General features: G+C 42.1%; 1 protein-coding gene across 1 annotated transcript; it reads right to left on the reverse strand.

The window, feature by feature from the left end:
* Positions 1 to 228: 228 nt before the first annotated feature.
* APOF (apolipoprotein F) lies at positions 229 to 2,144 on the reverse strand. Its single transcript, XM_082851009.1, is given in 3 exon segments — positions 229 to 951; positions 957 to 1,780; positions 2,013 to 2,144. Coding segments are annotated over 2 exon segments (939 nt in total). The 5' UTR covers positions 1,764 to 1,780; positions 2,013 to 2,144; the 3' UTR covers positions 229 to 819.
* Between the last annotated feature and the right edge of the window lie 17,871 nt (positions 2,145 to 20,015).

Raw genomic sequence — 20,015 nt, forward strand, 5'->3', positions numbered from 1 at the left:
TAGGAAAGCTCAAGTAAGCCCTGCCCCGTATCTGCGGAGGGAGGAATCCAATGAACAGAAGAGCTCAGGACTGAAACAGCTGATTTCCGAGAACCCGCACACACGCAGCGGAACCGAGACTGGCTCAGGACCTTGGAGGCGCTGAGCTAACAAGCGAGACGGAATTTCGACATATTGGGACAGGAAGGGGAGGGCTTAAGTAATAACAACAAAACCCACAAAAGCCTATTTATTGTTGGTACCGTGCTAAGCATTAGGACACCGTACCGTTTTTAATTTCCACGAAACCCATTGCATATCACTATTCTTTAGAAATTTAAAAAACTGAGTTTGGAGAAAGAAGGTACTAGTCAATGGTCGCTGAAGCTCTAACAAGTGGAGCCTGGATTCAAAGCCAAATCCTCTGATTCCAAACCACAAACTTTAAAATTTCTACGTTTTACAGTACTGCCTTCCTCCTTGATAAAAAAAAATCAGAGATTTGGATTTTGAACACACACGTACAACTTGTCAGAATATTAGATCTAGTCATCATGTTTACCACCTTTTTTTTTTTTTTTTTTTTGGCTGCACTGCGCTGGCATGCAGGATCTTAGTTTCCCCACCAGGGATCAAACCCGCACCCCCTGCAGTGGAAGTGTGGATTCTTAACCACTGGGCCGCCAGGGAAGTCCCACCACCTTCTTTTATAATTGATTGATTGCTGGGCAGCTTACGGGGATCTTAGTTCCCCGACCAGGGATTGAACCTGGCCCCTTGGGCAGTGAAAGAGTGGAGTCCTAACCACCGGACAGCCAAGGAATTCCATACCACCTTCTTTTATATCTCAGTAGTATTCCCATCCCTAGGATCTAAGCCATAGTCATAGAGTAAGGTCCACTGCCAGTAAGGAACTGAACTTACTACTGATACCAAAGGGGCCATGGTAGTTGTTTCTTCCAGGTGACTCAATTTGAGGTGCCCCCCAAGACCTCCTTGCTGGTCTCTGGTGGAGGGCTGTTCACCTCTCTCTCATTATAATACTGGATCACCCGCTGAACCCCAGCCTTCACTATAGGTTTAAGTGAAGTACTGATCATTACTCCCGTGGGCCCCCCTGACAATCCAGCCATGGCCATCAGAAGTTCATAACCCAGATCTATGACCCCGTCTCGGCCTCGTTCCTTGGCCTTGTCCGAGCAGTTCTGAACAGCATAATACAATGCTGTGCCCAGGTTGTAGAAGGTTCCCACTCCTGGCAACAGCTGGACTACATTGTGCACACTCTGCTCCTGCTCCTGCTCACAGTCCTTGATGGAGAGGGATCGTCGGGCCCTCTCTGGGTCTGGGTGCTCCCTGGCCAACAGCTGCAGAGCAGAGGCCAGGGCATCCACTGACACTCCCGTCCCTGTGCTTCTGCTTTTCTCGAGCTCTTGAAGATGTCTGATGAGGATCTGTGTCGCCTTTACACTCCCCTGGCGGTAGAGCTGAAGCTGCAGGACCCGTACATCAGCTTGACAGCCAGCTTTCTCCAAGGCAATCATCAGGGGCAGGCCTACCAGGAACTTGGGGAGAAGGGCCATGTGGGTGAAGCCAGGCAGGGATTTGGGGAGCAGGGCCCGGCAAGACAATGGGGCTGAGGAAGGTAGCCAGGATCCCAAGGATGAGTGAAGATGCACCAAGACGTTTGTCTGGTTTCCATATGGAATGGCATCCACAGCGTGCAGCAGGAAGCAGCAAAGAAGTAGCTCAGCTGGTACCATGATGAGTCTGAGACCACGCATGTCCGGAGCAGAGTGCACTGGAGACGGGAGAAACCAGAAACATACAAACCGTTTCCGTAAGGACTGTGGTCCAAAAGGAGCCCAGGACTCAGGGAGAAGAACCTCATCTATCACCTCCAAACTTCTGTTCTTTTTAGCTGAAGGACTGAGAAACAGGAAATGCAACCCAATTGTTCCCTCTTGGCCTTCTCCATCTTCAGGTCTTTCTCTGCCTGATTTCCACCCATTTAATAGGGAGCCCCAAATTACCACAAAGTCTGGTGATTAAGAAGTAATACGGCTTTGATAGATTTGGTAGCTCCTCGATCCTGTTCTGCCTACTCCTCTGTCGGGTGAAGAAAGTAGATATTGGCTTTCCCCTATTATCAGTAAGAGATGTAATCTCTGCAAATATTTGTCCATTTGTACTGGCTTCTCAAACCTTGTCCCCTTGTCACACACTGGACCTCAATACCTAAAAACTCTGTTCTTTGGCATTTCCTGCCGGTCCCTGTCACTTTCACACTCCAGCTCATGATAGAAGCTGGGAAACCCAGAATCAGAAGAGGTTAGGTATCTATGATTCTCTTTTCAGTTTAAAAATTAAATTAGCAAAAAGAAAATTAAATTAGCAAGATTCAGTGTCTCATTGGAGATTTAGTACAAGGTAGATGAATGAGAAAAAAGTTAAAATGCTTCTACGTGTTTCTATTCTGTAGTTTTGCCTTATTTTTAACTTCCCTTTCCAAAGATAAAAATAACGTTATGCAGCCCATAAGAATCTGCTGGACTCATCCATTGTGGATAACAATTGTTTATCCATCAGCTGTTCTCTATGCTGAGAGAGATTGAGCTCCAGTATAATCCACCCAACTTCCACTTGTTTCTTTTACTAATCCAGTCATTCTAATGGATATAATAATGGATCACAGATTTGTGATATCATTGCTTAGCCATTTTTATTAGTTAACAATAAGTGTCTTTAAGCTTTCATCAGATTGTAAATGTTCTGAACATTTGAAGTTTCCTTGAATTATAAATGTAATTATCAATAAAAAAATCAATCTGTCTATGTATCTATTTCTCTGTCTTTCTATCTAGCTAATGTTTTCAATAGCACACTTTTCAACATGTGGAGGGAAATATGAGGGACTGGAGAATAGAAAGAATATGATGAAGTTTCTTTGCGTGCATTCCAAAGATAAAATTATCATTTTTTAAAAGAGGAGAATAGAAAAACAAATGAACAAAGAAACAAAATGGGCATACAGAAGTGTAAGCAACCTATCTATTTAGTTTTTAACACTTCATTAGGGCAAGTCAGCTTCAATGGTGCCTGGGAATTCATTTGGAGGATTGAAATCATATACCTCCTAGAAGCAATTCAAGATTTCAAAAGAATAATTTCTAAGTCATTTGATCTTTGTAACACTTTGTGCTCTACAACGCATCGACAAAGTTCAGGAAAAAAAGTGTTAGGAACCATTGAGTCCTGTGTTTACTTTTCATAACTTTGATGCTTTTTTGTAATGACTTTGAAGAATGAGAACTTATAAAGAGAGGGTAGTAGGAAAGGGTGGAGTGGAGTTTGATAAGAGCTTGTAAGAGACTATTAGCTTAGTGGGCACAGAGTAGAAATAAGATGATTAGAAATTTTAATAACCTACAATGGAAAAGAATCTAAAAACAGCTATAAGTATAAGTATAACTGAATCAGTTTGCTATACACCTGAAACTAACAACATTGTAAATCAACTATACGTCAATAAAAATTATAAAAACAGAAAAAGAAAGTTAAAATGCTTCTCATGCTTAGACATATTACAGGTACAGTATATGATAACTGAAAGAAAAAATGGAAAATGGAATGTGAAATAAGGACTGAGAGCTACTAAGTGGAGAAAAGCAAGGCTAACACCAGTCACCTGTGTCTTTTAGCACTGGGATGAAATAAAGAGCATATACCTATCCTAAGTGGTGTCCAACATTTCTGCCTACCTACTGTGTCCCATCCTTGAAAGTAGTCCTGGGAAAGCAGACTTGTCACCTAGGTGGCACTGAATATCTGAAGTAAAGAATCTGGACAAGTTCCTGAATAAATTTCCCCATAAAGCACTTCAGAATAACTGTGGAACATTTGATAAATTATATTGTCATCTTCCATAGACACTGAGAGGCTCTTAACTTGGGGGTGTCTTCAGCTTTTTACCTAATTCTCCAACATGTTCCCAAGACTCATACCTGCAGTTCTAGGGGATGTTGATAGCAAAAGCTCTGAATTGTGTCACCAGCATCATGGGGAATGGCTTCTCAGCAAACTCAATCACCACCCAAGCTAACTGGCAGACCAGCCACCCCAGTGGGCATATTCGCCATCGTTAATACATTCCTCAGGGTGAGTAGCTGAGGTTTGGATTTATCCAAGCCTCCCTGTGGGTCCCCCAAGATCCCTCAGAATGACTTTAGCATTGCCAATGCCTTCTTCCTCATTGTGCTTTTTGCTCTCTCTCACGGATGAGGGTTTAAGTGGTGTCCTTTCCTCCCATCTTAACAAGCTGAAGCTACAGAATGTGGGCCTCAGCTGGGCCGACATCCTCCTCCTGGGCCACCTCCAGAACTAAGTTGGATAGGTACTCAAATAGAGGGGCTAAGGATGGGGCCGTACATAAGAGAACCTGGCAGGTCTTGGAATCTGGGAGAGGGATCTGGTTGGAGAGCATGTTCAGAGGATGCCCAGTTTCTATGAAAAACAGCTGGAAAGTCAGAACCCCTTCCTGGGTATTTCTTGGAAAGACAGCCAATGGGGACAGTAAGATGCAGCAAAGGAGCAGTACAGCCTGGATCATGGTGGGTCAGCAGAACAGCCCTGCTGGAAAGAAGCAGCGCTCAGATTGGGAAGCGGGGAAAGGCTTGGGATGAAGAGATACTAAGACTGGTCAGAACTAGGAAGTGTCTTGGCCCTTAGAAACTTTGGTTACCTGGGCATACCTCAGGCCCACTATTAAAGGCTATGGGAGATCCTCACTGTTTTGAGGAAGAAACAAACCAGAGGAACAAGAAAATCCAAAAATCTCCTTTGCTTTGGTATCTTCATGGCTGGAATGACTGTTTTGATTTTTTTTGTTGTATCCCACTTTCTCCTTTGCCCCAGCCAGAATCACGAGGATGCCAGAATGCTGATAGTGTCCAAAACAATGAAGGACATAGCATTTGCAAATATTTATTCATCTCTCTCCAGCCCAGACTTTGTCCTCCTCACCTTTGTCCTATACTGACAAATAGGCCTTTTCCCTTTTTGACCCTACTAGTCCTGCCCCATATCCCTATTGTCCTAAGGTTTTACCCTGGACCTATATATGAGATGAGGAGAAGTTCCCCTGTATCTTCTGAAAGGGAGAAGAGGTAAGGCAAAAACGCTGATGACCATTGGCAAGAGAACCCCAAAATGTTTAATAAGTTCTTATTAAAAGTACACATTGGGTGAAAGTCCAGGGAAACTTAAAATATTGGTAAGTTAAATGAAATCAGTACAACTTCTACTTCTCACTTTTCTAATTCCAATGCAAAACACAAATAAAATGTGTTCATCAGCTGGGTGGTAACTCTTTCCATATCTAACCAAAACTCCAAACATTGGGCTTCATCTAGGGCTTAGCATAACTGCAGTCCAAAAATTAGGGGAAGAAGGTATCTGATGCCTTCTGAAACTGGTACAGGTTCCTACATATTGTTATGGTAAAAAGTTTCTTTGGTGCTGTCACTCATTTCTTTTTTAAAAATAATTTATTTATTTATTTTTGGCTGCGTTGGGTCCTCGTTGCTGCACGCGGGCTTTCTTTTAGTTGCGGCGAGCGGGGGCTACTCTTTGTTGCGGTACGAGGGCTTTTCATTGCGGTGGCTTCTCTTGTTGAGGAGCACGGGCTCTAGGTGCACGGGCTTCAGTAGTTGTGGCGCATGGGCTCAGTAGTTGCTGTCACTCATTTCTGACAGACAACCAAAAGGAACAGGCCAGAGGGAGGGGTCCAGAGTCCTTCCCTCTATTTCATTTCCCTCAGTTCCCAGCAGCGGTCCCTGACAACTAACAGCAGACAGAAGAAAGAAGAGGGGTAGGTCTGTAAGGATGCACTACCAAAATTGTAGGAAGCAAGAACTAGGTGCAAAGCGGTCCAACACTACCTGAGGTTACTGGTTGCTAAATCCCTAGGGAATCCTACCTAGGACTATACCATTTCTGTGGAGTAACATAACAAAGGATAAAATATTTAACCCTTTTTTCCTAAGATCTATCAAAAAGCAAGAATATCTACTCATCACTTTTTCAGCATTGTACTGGAAGTCCTAAGTAGTGTAATGAGGAAATAATAAAAAATTAATTGCATAAAAAATAGAAAGGAAATTAGAACGGTATTTATTTAGAAACATGATTGTTTATGTAGAAAATCCTAATTTTTTGAGGAACTTCCATACTGTTTTTTACAGTGGCTGCACCAGTTTACATTCCCACCAAGGAAACTAATATAATATGTCAATTACATCTCAATAAAAAGAATAAATGAAAGTGGGGATATTACTATTTGTTTTACGGAAACAAAAAGGATTTTGAGAGTACTATGAATAGGTGTATGACAATAAATTGGATAATCTAGATGAAATAGACAAATTCTTAGAAACATACAACCTACCAAGACTGAATCATGAAGTAATAGAAAATATGAATAGACCTATAATTAGTAAGGAGATTGAATCAGTAATCAAAAATTTCCCAATAAAGAAAAGTCCTGGACAAAACAGTCTTATTGGTGAATTCTACCAAACATTTGTGGGTTTTTTAGTTTAGTTTTTATTTTTTATATTCTTTTTTTTCCTACCAAACATTTGAAGAAGAATTAATACCAGTCCTTCTCAGACTCTTCTAAAATATCAAAGAAGAGGGAACATGTCTAACTAATTCTACGAGACCAGCATTACCCTGATATCAAAGCTAGACAATGACCCTACAAGGAAAGAAAACTACAGACCTATACCTCATGAGAATATTAATGCAAAATACTAGCAAATTGAATTTGGTAGCATATTAAAAGGATTATACACCATGGCAAAGTGGGATTTATTTCTAGAATGTAAGAGTGGTTCAATATATGAAAATCAATCAGTGTAATTCACCACATTAACAGAATGAAAGAGAAAAATCGCATGATCATCTCAATTGATGTAGAAAAGCATTTTACATCAATAAAATAGAAATAGGAAGAAACTATCTTAATAATAAAGGTCATAAATGAAAAACCCACAGCTAACATCATATTCAATGGTAAAAGACTGAAAGCTTTTCCTCTAAGATCAGGAACAAGACAAAGATGTTTGCTTTCAACACTTTTATTCAACATAGTGTTGAGCAATTAGGCAAGAAAAAGAAAAAAAGACACGCAGATTGGAAAGGAAAAAGCAAAATTATCTCTGTTTGCAGAAGACGTGATCATATATGTAGAAAACCCTAAATATTCACAACACACACACACACACACACACCTGCTAGAATTAATAAGCAAATTAAGCAAAGTTGCAGGATAAAAAATCAACACCCCAAATTAGCTGCATGTCTATACACTAACAGTGAAAAATATGAAAAACGAAATAAAGAAAGAAAACAATTTTTTTACAACAGCATCAAAAAGCATAAAATACCTAGGAATAAACTTAACCAAGGTGGCAAAAGACTTATACATTGAAAACTACAAAACATTGCTGAAAGAAATTAAAGAAGGCATAAATAAATGGAAAGACATCACACCCATAGATTGGAAGACTTAACATTGTTAAGATGTCAATACTACCCAAAGAGACTAACAAATCTAATGCAATCTCTTCCAAAATCCCAGTAATGTTTTTTGCAAAAACAGAAAATCCATCCTAAAATTCACATGAAATTTCAAGAGACACTGAATAGCTGAAACAATCTTGAAAAAGAAAACAAACTTGGAGGACTTGCTTTCTGATTTGAAAATATATTACAAAGCTACATCACTACAAAGATGAAAACAATTTTGATGATCAAAAAGAAGTCAATAAAATAAGACTGAAGTGGTTCCTGAAAAAAAAAAAAGCTACAGTAATCATAACAGTATGGTACTACACATAATGACAAGTACCTCACAGGAGTCATTCTGCAAAGCCAGTCAAAGCCACACTTGCATGCTTTTGTAAGCAGCTGAGCTGCAGTGAGAGAATAATTCCTCTTCTTAAAAATGAAGATACTGGGACTACCTTGGTGGCACAGTGGTTAAGAATCCGCCTGCCAATGCAGGGGACACGGGTTGGAGCCCTGGTCCGGGAAGATCCCACCTGCCGCGGAGCAACTAAGCCCGTGCGCCACAACTACTGAGCCTGCGCTCTGGAGCCCGCGAGCCCCAAGTACTGAAGCCCGTGCACCTAGAGCCCGTGCTCCGCAGCCAGAGAAGCCACCGCAATGAGAAGCCTGTGTACCGCAAAGAAGAGTAGCCCCTGCTCACTGCAACTAGAGAAAGCCCGCGCGCAGCAACGAAGACCCAAATACAGCCAAAAATAAATAAATTAATTAATTAATTAATTTTTTTAAAAAATGAAGATACAAACGAGGACACACAACTAAAGAAGCCTTGCCTCCCGAGAGAATATGCTTCAGCAAATGAAAGCATTTCCTGAAAATAATTCTAGTTTAGCCCTAACAGATAAGTGGATGAGAGACTTTGCTTAACATTGCTTAACATATTGGGAACTTATAAAAATCAACGAGAAAAACAAAACATAGTTTCAATTTAGAAAATAAACTGAGAAAGGCTTCCCTGGTGGCGCAGTGGTTGAGAGTCCGCCTGCCAATTCAGGGGACGCGGGTTCGTGCCCCGGTCCGGGAAGATCCCACATGCCGCGGAGCGGCTGCGCCCGTGAGCCATGGCCGCTGAGCCTGCGTGTCCGGAGCTGTGCTCCGCAACGGGAGAGGCCACAACAGTGAGAGGCCCGCGTACCGAAAAAAAAAAAAAAAAAAAATTAACTCAAAATGGATCAAAGACCTGAACATAAGAGCTAAAACAGTTTCTTAGAAGAAAACATAGGAAAAAAATCCTCATGACATTGCATTTGGCAGTGATTTATTGCATATGACACTAAAAGCACAGGCAACAAAAGAAAAAATAAGTTGGACTTCATTAAAAACTTTAAATTAATTAACTTTTAAAACTTTTGTGCATCAATGGACACTAACAACAGAGTGAAAAAGTAACCCACAGAATGGGAGAAAATCTTTGCATATCATATAGCTGATGGGGGTTAATATACAGACTATATAAAGAATTCCTACAACTTAACAACAAACAAACAATTCAATTTAAAAGTGGGCAAAAGGGAATTCCCTGGCTGTCCAGTGGTTAGGACTTGGCGCTCTCACTGTGATTGCTAACCACAGTGGGCCCAGGGTTGGACCCCTGGTCGGGGAACTAAGATCCCACAAGCCTCGCGGCACAGCCCACTTCCCTGCCCCCCAAAAAAGGGCAAGGGACTTGAATAGACGTTTTTCCAAAGAAGACGTACAAATGGCCAGTTAGCACATGAAAAGATGCCCAATATTATTAATCATTAGGGAAATGCTAATCAAAATCACAATGAAAGACCATTTCACACAACCTAAATGTCCCTCACAAATAGGTGAACAAAATGTGGTATACACATACAATGGAACATTATTCAGCCTTAAAAAGGAAGGAAATTTGAACACATGCTATAACATGAATGAACCTTAAGGACATTATAGTAAATGAAATCAGCCAGACACAGAAGGACAAATATTATATGATTCCACTTACATGAAGTACTTAGAATTGTCAAATTCAGAGACAGAAAGTAGAATAATGGTTATTAGGGGCTGAGGACAGGGAGGAATGGGGAGTTAGTGTTAATGAGTACAGAATTTCAGTTTGAGAAGATGATGAAAAAGTTCTGGAGATTGATATGTTAACAAAGTGAATGGATATTAACAACAGTGTGAATGTACTTAATGTCACTAAACATACACTTAGAATTGGTTAAAATGGTAGATTTTATGTTATGTATGTTTTACCACAATAAAAAAGCATTAATCATAAAATTAAAGATCAATAAATTGGACTTCAAAATGAAAACTTCTGCTGTTAAGAAATGAAGAGACAAGCCATGGTCTGGGGAAAATACTTGCAAATATATATCTGACAAAGAATATCTATCACATATGATACATGTGTGAAATTTATGTCAGGGATAAACAGTTGGCCTCAGTATCCATGGATGCAGAACCTGTATGGAAGGTCGACTGTACTATGACATTTTATATAAGGGACCTGAGCATCCACAGATTTGGTATGGGGGGAGGGTTCTGGAGGCAATCCCCCTCAGATACCGAGGGAGGACTGTATGGCACTATAATTTACATCAGTGGTATGATGCATGCAATATGCATATAGACACACAATATTAAATAAGCAAAAAATTCCATTTTATAAATGGACAAAAGACTTGAACAGATACTCACTTCACAAAAGAAAACAGTGGCCAATAAACATATCAAAAGATGTACAATATCATGTCATCAAAGGAATGTAAATTAATACCACCAGGAGATACCCACTAGGATAGCTAAAATTAGAAAGACAGATAATATCAAGTGTTGATGAGAATCAAGTAGAACTTTCATACATTGGTACAATCACTTTGGAAAACTGGCAGTTATATGTGTATATATATATATATACACACATACACATATATATGTATATACGGTTAAATATATACCCATCCTATTGCCTAGCAATTTTTCTTCTAAATATTTACCAAAGAGAAATGATAACACATGTCCCATAAAAGACAAGAATGTTCATAGCATATTTATCCATAATAGCCCCAAATTGGAAACTACCCAAATATCCACTAACAGGTGCATGTATTTTAAGAAAGCTGTCGTATATTCACAAACTGATATATTACTTAGCATTAAAAAGCTATAAACTACTGATACCCATGAGAACATTGATAAAGCGTAGACACGCTGAGCAGAAGAAGCTAAACTCAAAAGACATATTCTATGATTTCATGTGTGTGAAGTTACAGAGAGGCAACACAACTACACAGATAGAAATCAGACCAATGTTTGCATGTGTGGAGGGAGTCATAGGAGATGGGGAGGGAGTCATAGGAGACGAGGAGGGCAGGGGAGTGAGATTGACTGGGAACTTTCTAAAGTGTAGGACATGTTCTGTACCTTGTTTGGCCTGGTGATGTATCTATGTATCTATTTATGTATCTATCTATCTCTGTGAGTTCCTGTTTTTTTGTGTGTCAAAGCACATTGAACTGCTGTTTAAAATCTGCCTGTTTTATTATAGGTTAATTATACCTCAGCCAAAAAATTATTAACAGAAGTGATCTCTGAGTGATCAAATTTGGGGGGCTTTTTCTTTTAAATTGTCCAGATTTTTTTGCAATATGGATATATTACATTTACTACCAGTAAATAAAACCAATTCTTTCATTTTAAAGAAGATATTAAAAAAAGGAGAAGATATTAATGGATCAACCAACAGCAAAAATGTGTATATCCTTTGACCCACAAATTCCACTTCTGGGAAATTATTTCCGGAAAATAAGAATGAATCCAGGATGGGGGGATGGGTAAATTAGGTTAAGGGGATTAAGAGGTACAAACTTCCAGTCACAAAACAAATGTCACAGGCTTCAAGTTAGTATGAAGAGTAAAGTCCAATTTTTGCTTAAAAATATATGTGCAGGGACTTCCCTGGTGGTTCAGTGGTAAAGAATCCGCCTTCCAAGTCAAGGGATGCGGGTTCGATCCCTGGTCAGGGAACTAAGATCCCACGTGCCGTGGGGCAACTAGGCCCTGGAACCACAGCTACTGAGCCTGCAAGCCTCAACTAGAGAGAGGAAGCCCGCATGCCCAACTATAGAGAAGCCCGAGCGCCACAACAAAACAGATCCTGCATGCCACAACGAAGACCCGACACAGCCAAAAATATAAATAAATAAATATTTTTAAAAATGTATGTGCATATTACAGTTATAGAAAAATTCTATAAGGATAGTTGGACACCCAAATATTAATAAACTAGCCCTATGAGGTGGGTCTATAGGTAATTTTTCTTTACTTTTTTACATTATGTTCATTGCAAACAAAAGTAAAAAAATACTTTACTCATACAAGATTAAAAAGGAAGAAATCAGACTGTCAGATTGTGGGTTAGGGAATTCCCTGGTGGTCCAGTGGTTAGGACTCTGGGCTTTCACTGCCGAGGGCGCAGGTTCAATCCCTGCTTGGGGAACTAAGATCCTGCAGGCCTCATGGCACTGTCAAATAAATAAATAAATAAATAAATAAATATTTTAAAAAGAAAAAAAAGATTTTGGGTTAAACCATCACTCCCACTGAACAAAAGGCTGGGGAGTGAGAATGAGGCTGCAGAGAGGCCATGGAGTCGGGCAGGAGAGATGAAATCATTATGAGGAGGGGAGAAACATGAGACCAATACCCCCTGATGGCTATAGGGTAGTGAATCTCAAAGTGTGGTCCCAAGACCGTCACCAGCCTCAGCGTCACCTGGGAACTTAGAAATGTAAATTCTTAGGCCCCATCCCAGACCTGCTAAATCAGGTACTCAGAATAAGCTCAGAAATCTGTGTGGGGTTTTTTTTGTTTGTTTTGTTTTGTTTTTTCCACTCCACGCAGGCGTTTGGGATCTTAGTTCCCTGACCAGGGATCGAACCCAGGCCCTTGGCAGTGAAAGCACAGAGTCCTAACCACTGGACCACCAGGGAATTCTCCAGAAATCTGTTTTAACAAGCTCTACAGGTGATTCTGATGTATGCTCAAATTTGACCACAGCTATTGTACCATTGTACCATTAAAGGTTAGGAAGCACAGGTGGCAGTGTGGGGTAAGGGTAGGGCGGGAAGTGCTTCTAGCCACTTCTCCAGCTGCCCCAAATATATTTGTTAATTGTGTAAATTACTGAATGGATCCTAAAGATCTAAAAGTGAGTAAGGCAGGATCCTTACACTCTAGGAGCTCACAATTTAGGGGGAGAAGTAGGAAATGTGCTGTGACACCAGAGGATTTGTGCTATAGCAGTGGAAAGAAGAGAGCTCAACTGCCAAAGTTTCTCCATAGATTCAAAGGGTAACAGGGACAACTTTTCAAAAGGAGTGACAATTGAGCTGAGTCTTGAAGGCAGAGGTCTATCCGGAGGACAGGTGAGGTATGTGTGTGTGTGGTTGGAGCCTTCTAGTAGAGGGACGGGCATGACCAACCATTGAGAGAAAAAGCCTGCTTTTGGAGTATGGAAAGTAGTCCAAGATGAAGATGACTTCAATGTAAAGTAGGTATGGGTGGCATGGACCTAAGGCTGCCAAGGTTGGACAAAGACCAGACACAGAGGCTCTGGACTCTGTCTTGAAAGTAGTGGGGAACCATCAGGTTGTCTGGACAGGGGAGTGATAGAATCAAACCTATGTTTTAGAAAGATAACTCAAGAGGCAATGTGGAAGGTGGACTTAGGAGGAGGGGAGATTAGAGTGAGGAGGACTAGCAGGACGGCTGCTGCAGGAATCTCAGTCGGAGATGACAAATTGCAATGAGTAGGAAGAGATCTAGAGTAGTCAAAGTTATAGAAACAGAAAGTAGAAGGATGGTTGCTGGGGGCTGAGGGGAGGGGGAAATGGGGAGTCGTTTAATGGGTAGATTTTCAGTTTTTCAAGGTGAGAAAGTTCTGGAGATGGGTTACACAACAATGTGAAGGTAGTTAACACTATTGAACTGTACACTTAGAAATGGTTAAGAAGGTATATTTTATGCTATGTGTTTTTTACCACAATTTTAAAAAAGCTAAACTGGGACTTCCCTGGCGGTCCAATGGTTAGGACTCAGTGTTTTCACTGCCATGGGCCCGGGTTTGACTCCTGATCGGGAAACTAAGATCTCACAAGCTGCGCAGAGCAGCCAAAAAAAAAAAAAAAAAAAAACTAAGAAAAGAATGAAGAAGAAAAAATTTTCAGATTGAGTAGACTCACAGGATACCAGAAAATAGGTGAAAAAAACCCCATACTTAATGTATTAGTGTGCCAGGGCCGCCATAACAAAATACCATAGACTGGGTGATTTTAACAAAATGAATTTATTTCTCATGGTCTGGAGGCTACAAGTCCAAGGTCAAGGTGTTGGCAGGTTCGGTTAGTCCTGAGACATCTCTCCTTGGCTTGCAGATGGCTGCCGTCTTGCTGTTCCCACACATAGCCTTTCCTCTGTGTTTATGCATTTCTGGTGTCTTTTCCACTTCTTATGACACCAGTCCCCTTGGATTAGAATCCCACTCTTTTTTTCTTGTTGTTGTTTAAATTTTATTATTTATTTATTTATTTTTGGCTGCGTTGGGTCTTCGTTGCTGTGTGCAGGCTTCCTCTAGCTGCGGTGCAGGGAGGGCTACTCTTCGTTTTGGTGCACGGGCTTCTCATTGCAGTGACTTCTTTTGTTGCAGAGTGTGGGCCCCAGGCACGCGGGCTCAGTAGTTGTGGTGCACGGGCTTAGTTGCTCCGCGGCATGTGGGATCTTCCTGGACCAGGACTTGAACCCTTGTCCCCTGCATTGGCAGGTGGATTCTTAACCACTGTGCCACCAGGGAAGTCCCTAGAGTATTACTCTTATGATATCATTTAACCTTAACTACCTCCTTAAAGGCCCTCTCCCCACATATAGTCACGTTGTGGGTTAGGGCTTCAACTAATGAATTCTGAGGGGGGACACAATTCAGTCCATAACACCTAGAGACATTATCATGTAATACCAACAATAAAAACTATGAATAATAATTTAAAACTTGGAAAGAAAAGTCAGTTTCTCAGTTGTACCACCCACATTTCAAGCACCCAGTAGACACATAGGGCTCGTGTCCACCATATTGGACAGCACAGATATAGAACATTTCCATCATCTCTCAAATTTCTGTTGGATTGCAGTAGTCTGGAAATTGTGGGAGAAGTCATAAAACCCCTAAGATTGTAATTGACTCTATTTTAATACACCCCCAGGTCCCTCTTCCCTACCTTAATCAGAGGGATCATCCCCGTTCCAACCACCTGGAATTTCAACAAGGACTGGTAAGACTTGTCACCTCTGATTTTCAGTACGTGGATTAGCACATCTGTGAAAGACCTGCTGGCCTGGGCAGCATTCTTGCTCCTGGGGCCATCTGATCTTTGGGAAATCTCAATTTATTGCAGTACCCAGAGCCTAACAGAATAAAGCAAGCATGTATATGATTTAAGGAGTCGTATGATTTTATGATGAAGGGAAAAAGCCTGTTTTGTTTTGTTTTTGAGGGAAGAGGATTCTCTTCACTACCATGAATAATGACAGACTGACATAATCATAGTTGAATATTCTATTCCATATCTGAAGTTTAGGATAAGGGAGTTGGTGATAATTTTAAATTCAGTTTAATTCCTTCTGTGAATAATCTCTTTATTTATATAAAGCAGAAGATTCCTACAAAAAGTATCTAAGTCATGGCCCTTGAATAAGGCCCGAAATGAGTAGGAGCTGACTTTACTTCAGGAGTCTTGTCTTCCGAGGCCATGGTTGTTGTTTGTCCCCCTGGGTGATTTACATCTGTGGTGCCTTCCAAGCCCTCCTCCCTAGTCTCTGACAGAGGGGTATTTGCCTCTTTTTCATGGTAATAATGGTTCAGCTGCTGAACCCCAGATTTCGCTGCAGATTTAAGCACAGAGCTCACCAGTAGCCACTGGGTCCCCTGATAACCTGGGCATGATCATCCGAAGGCTGAAGCCTAGGTCTGTGGCCTCATCTCAGCCTCACTCCTTGGGTCTATTGTAGTCCTGAGCAGCAGAGTACAAAGCTATGCCTGACTTCGTAGTGGATTCCCAGTCCTGGCAACAGCTGGACCACGTTGTACATATGCTGCTCTTGCTCATACTAACATTGTAGAGTAGAGAAGGCACATCTTTATCTCCCTGGATCAGGCTAAACCCTGCCTAAGAGCTGTGGAACAGAGACCAGGGCACTCCCTGGGAGGCCCCTCCCTGTGCTGCTGTCCATGTGGCAGCATGGCAGCATGTATTTGATTGAAGAAAACCTGCATGGCTTTCACATCCTCCAGGCTATAAAGACAAAGCTGCAGGGTCTAGGAATCAGTCTCATGATCAGTCTGCTCCAGGGACACCCTTGGTGGAGTACAAAGTGGGTGAGGCCAGCCAGGGACTTTGGGAGCTGAGTCTGGCAGAACCAAGAGCCTGCTGTGGGTGGCTGGATCCCCAGAGATGAGGAAAAAGGCACCAGGGTCTTTTTCTGGGCACCACATGAAGTGACAACCACGGGTACAGCAGGAGGCACTAAAGGAGCAGGTCATGGTGGGTCTTGGTGATGTCTAGCTGGATCTGACTATACTAGAGTGGAAGACAACACACAAACTGTTTCCTTTGGGCTGTGGTCTGAAGGAATCCAGAGCTCAGTTAGAGGACATCTCACCCATCAACTCCCAGCCTCTCTTCCTTTTAAGTTTGGGGCCAGGGAATGGGACTCAATTGCTCTTCTTGGTCTCCCTATCCAGATCACCAGGGACTTCCTCTGCTTTACATGGGCCCCATTCCATGCAGGTATGGGGCCCCAAATTACCACACAATCCAGTCAGTGAGAAGTGAAACTGCTCTGGTAGATCTAGACCCACTCTGCCCAGTTCTCTGTCCCATAAGGAGGAAAGATGGTTGCTTTCCCCAATGATCAGCAAGGGATATGACCTCTATAATTATTTGCCCATTTGTATTGACGGCTCAAACCTTGTCCCCTTGTTACACACTCAGCCTGAAAATACATTGGCACTTCCTACATGTTCCTGCCACATTTCATCTCCAGCTCACAAAAGAAGCCGTGGAGGGAAGTTCCTGGTGGTCCAGTGGTTAAGACTCGGCACTTTCAATGCTGTGGGCCTGGGTTTGATCCTTGGTCAGGGAACTAAGATCCCATTTTGCACAGTGCCCCACCCTCCAAAAAATGCCACGGAGACCCGCCGTTAAGAGAGATCAAATAACAGTGATTCTGATATAGAAGCAACATTTAATTTCTCTTTTCAGTTTAAAAATTAACACAAGCAAGCTATAGCATCCAGTTGGGGAATTAGAAAGTAAAAGGTAGATGAACGGGGAAAGATTACAATATCCTTCATGTCTAGTACATAATATAACCACAGTATCTTTTAACTGAAATAAAGAGAAATTGGGAGAAAAAAATAGGGGCTAGGACCTATTAAGAGAGGGGGCAAAACTGACTCTGGTCACATGTCTTTCAGCACTGGGATCAAATGAATAGCACACTTCTGCCCTAAGCTGTCTCAACATTTCTAACTACCTGTTGTGCACAGTCCTTGTACACAGTCCTATCAGAGACATTTGAGACAGGAGATGGGATTCCTCGGAGGCCTTCCCTATCCAAAAAATGTCTGGAAATGTTTTTGTATTAGTCCCAGTATAAGGCACATCAGAATAGTTGTGGAATGTTTGACAAAGTATATCTGATCTTCCATAGGCATTGTGAAGTCTTTAATCTCAGGGCTTTCCATCAGCCGTTTGCCTACTCCTTCCAAATGCTCCCAAGATTTATCCGTGCACTTCTGGGTGACACTAATGACAGAAATCTTTAACTCTGTTACCAGCTCAGTGGAAGGGAGCTTCTCAGCAAATTCAACTATCAGTTGCGCTGTCTCGTAGAGCACCCACTTATGTTCCTGCCTACATGCCTCAGGAAGGGTAACAGCGCTGTACCCGCCTAAGCTCCCCTAAGGATCCTCCCAGATCCTTCAGAATGACCTTAGCATTACCAATCTCTTCTTCCTTATTGTTGTGCTTTTTGCTCTCATGGATGAGGGTTTCAGTGGTATCCTTTCCTCCCATCTTAACAAGCTGAAGCTGCAGAATGTGGGCCTTGGTTGTGCAACCAACCTCCTCCAGGGCCGCCTCCAGAGCTAAGTTGGATAGGTACTCAGAGAGAGGGGCTAAGGAGGGGACTGTGTGCAAGAGATCCCGGCAAGTATGGGGATCTGGGAGAGGGATCTGGTTGGAGAGCACGTTCAGAGGATGCCCAGTTTCTGTGAAAGATGGCTGGAAGTTCAGGGCCCCTTCCTTCTTGGAAAGGCAGCCCCTTGGGACAGCAAGACACAGCAAAGGAGCAGCACAGCCTGGATCATTGGGTCAGCAGAACAGCCCTGCTGGAAAGAAGCAATGCTCAGATTGGGAAGTGGGGAAAGGTTTGGGATGAAGAGACACCAGGACTGGTCAGAGCTCGGAAGTGTCTTAGCCCTTGGAAATTTCAATCACGCTGGACATCAAACCTTATAGGCTGTGGGAGATACTCACCTGCTCCTGGTAAAAAAAGAAGCCAGAGGAATGAGATGGTCTGAACATGTCCTTTGCCTCTGTGCTTCTCTGATCTGAATGACTGCTTTCTAGATCTGACCTTCTCTTTACCGAGACAAAACAGTTGACCCCTCTGAAAACAGTGAAGGACATAACATTCACAAATATTTATCTGCCTCTTCTTAGTTCAGGCTTTGCCCTTACCTTTGCCCCCATGCTGAAATCAGGTTTCTCCCTTTTCCTGCCCCGTATCCCTCTCATCCTAAGGATTTCTCTAGACCTAAACTTCGATGAGAAAAAACTCCTCTGGGTCTTCTGGGGAAGTGAGAGGTGAAAGGCAGGGATACCAGTGATTTCTGGGTAGGAGACCCCAAAATAGTTCTTTAAAAATTTTTATTATTACTATTATTATTTTTTTTTTTTTTGCGGTACGCAGGCCTCTCACTGCCGTGGCCTCTCCCATTGCGGAGCACAGGCTCCAGACGCGCAGGCTTAGCGGCCATGGCTCACGGGCCCAGCCGCTCAGCGGCATGTGGGATCTTCCCGGACCGGGGCACGAACCCGTGTCCCCTGCATCGGCAGGCGGACTCTCAACCACTGCGCCACCAGGGAAGCCCATAAAAATTTTTATTATTTTTTAATTGAAGTACAGTTGATTTACAATTTACAATGTTGTGTTAGTTTCAGGTGTACAGCAAAGTGATTCATATATATATATATATATATTCTTTTCCAGATTCTTTTTCATTATAGGTTATTACAAGATATTGAATATAGTTCCCTGTGCTATATATAGGTCCTTGTTGTTCATCTAGTTTACCTATAGCAGTGTGTATCTGTTAATCCCAAACTCCTAATTTATCCCTCCCCCCACCCGGTTTCCCCTTTGGTAACTGTAACTTTGCCCAAAATATTTTATTTATTTATTTGGCTACGCCAGGTCTTCGTTGTGGCACATGGAGTCTTTAGTTGTGGCATGCAGGATCTTTTAGTTGTGCATGCACGAGGGATCTAGTTACCTGACCAGGGATCAAACCCAGGTCCCCTGCATTGGGAGCACAGAGCCTTAACCACTGGACCACCAGGGAAGTTGCCCAAAATAGTTCTTATTCAATGGATTTAATAGGTAGAGGAATAGGACAATAGAATCCACCAGAAGTCAGACCAGATAAGAGCAACTTTTCAGTGTTTACATTAATTCCAGTGCAATTCCCTAATTAAATGCATCCATTACCTTGATAGTACCCCTTTCTAAGCCTACATCAAAACTATAGGAATAGGGCTTCATTTCTCATACAGGGGTCTAGGTGAGAAACTGTAGTCTGAACAGTAAGGAACAATGGCATATGGTGCCTCCTAAAACTGGTACAAAAGTCCACACATCATTGTGGCATAAAGGTTTCTCTCTGGTGCCATAACCCACCTTGGAAGACAACCAAAGGGAACGGGTCAATGAAGGGGTCTTGGGTCCCTCCTCCTATCTTATTCACTCCTCTCAGTCCCAGGATGGCTCCCTAATAAGCAAAAAGAAATCAGTCCCTAGAATAAGAGAAGTTAAGTCTTCAGAAAGCTACAGGGACACATTCCTAAAACTGGGAGAACTAGATGTAGAGGTATCCAACACTATTGCCTGAAATTCTTGGACCCTAAGTCCACAGGAAACCTCAAGACTCTACTGCTTCCGGACAGCTTAGAGAAGTTTTTGGGTCCTGCCAGAGTCTCCCATTTCTGACTTGAGTTCACCATCCATAACTGGACCTCCAGTTCTACAATCAGCGTCATCCTCATCCTCAATATGAAAATTACTTTTCCTTGAAATTCCTTGAATTTCCAACTCTGGTG

Source organism: Leucopleurus acutus, assembly GCF_964270905.1.
Source record: "Leucopleurus acutus genome assembly, chromosome: 11".
NCBI lineage: Eukaryota > Metazoa > Chordata > Mammalia > Artiodactyla > Delphinidae > Leucopleurus > Leucopleurus acutus.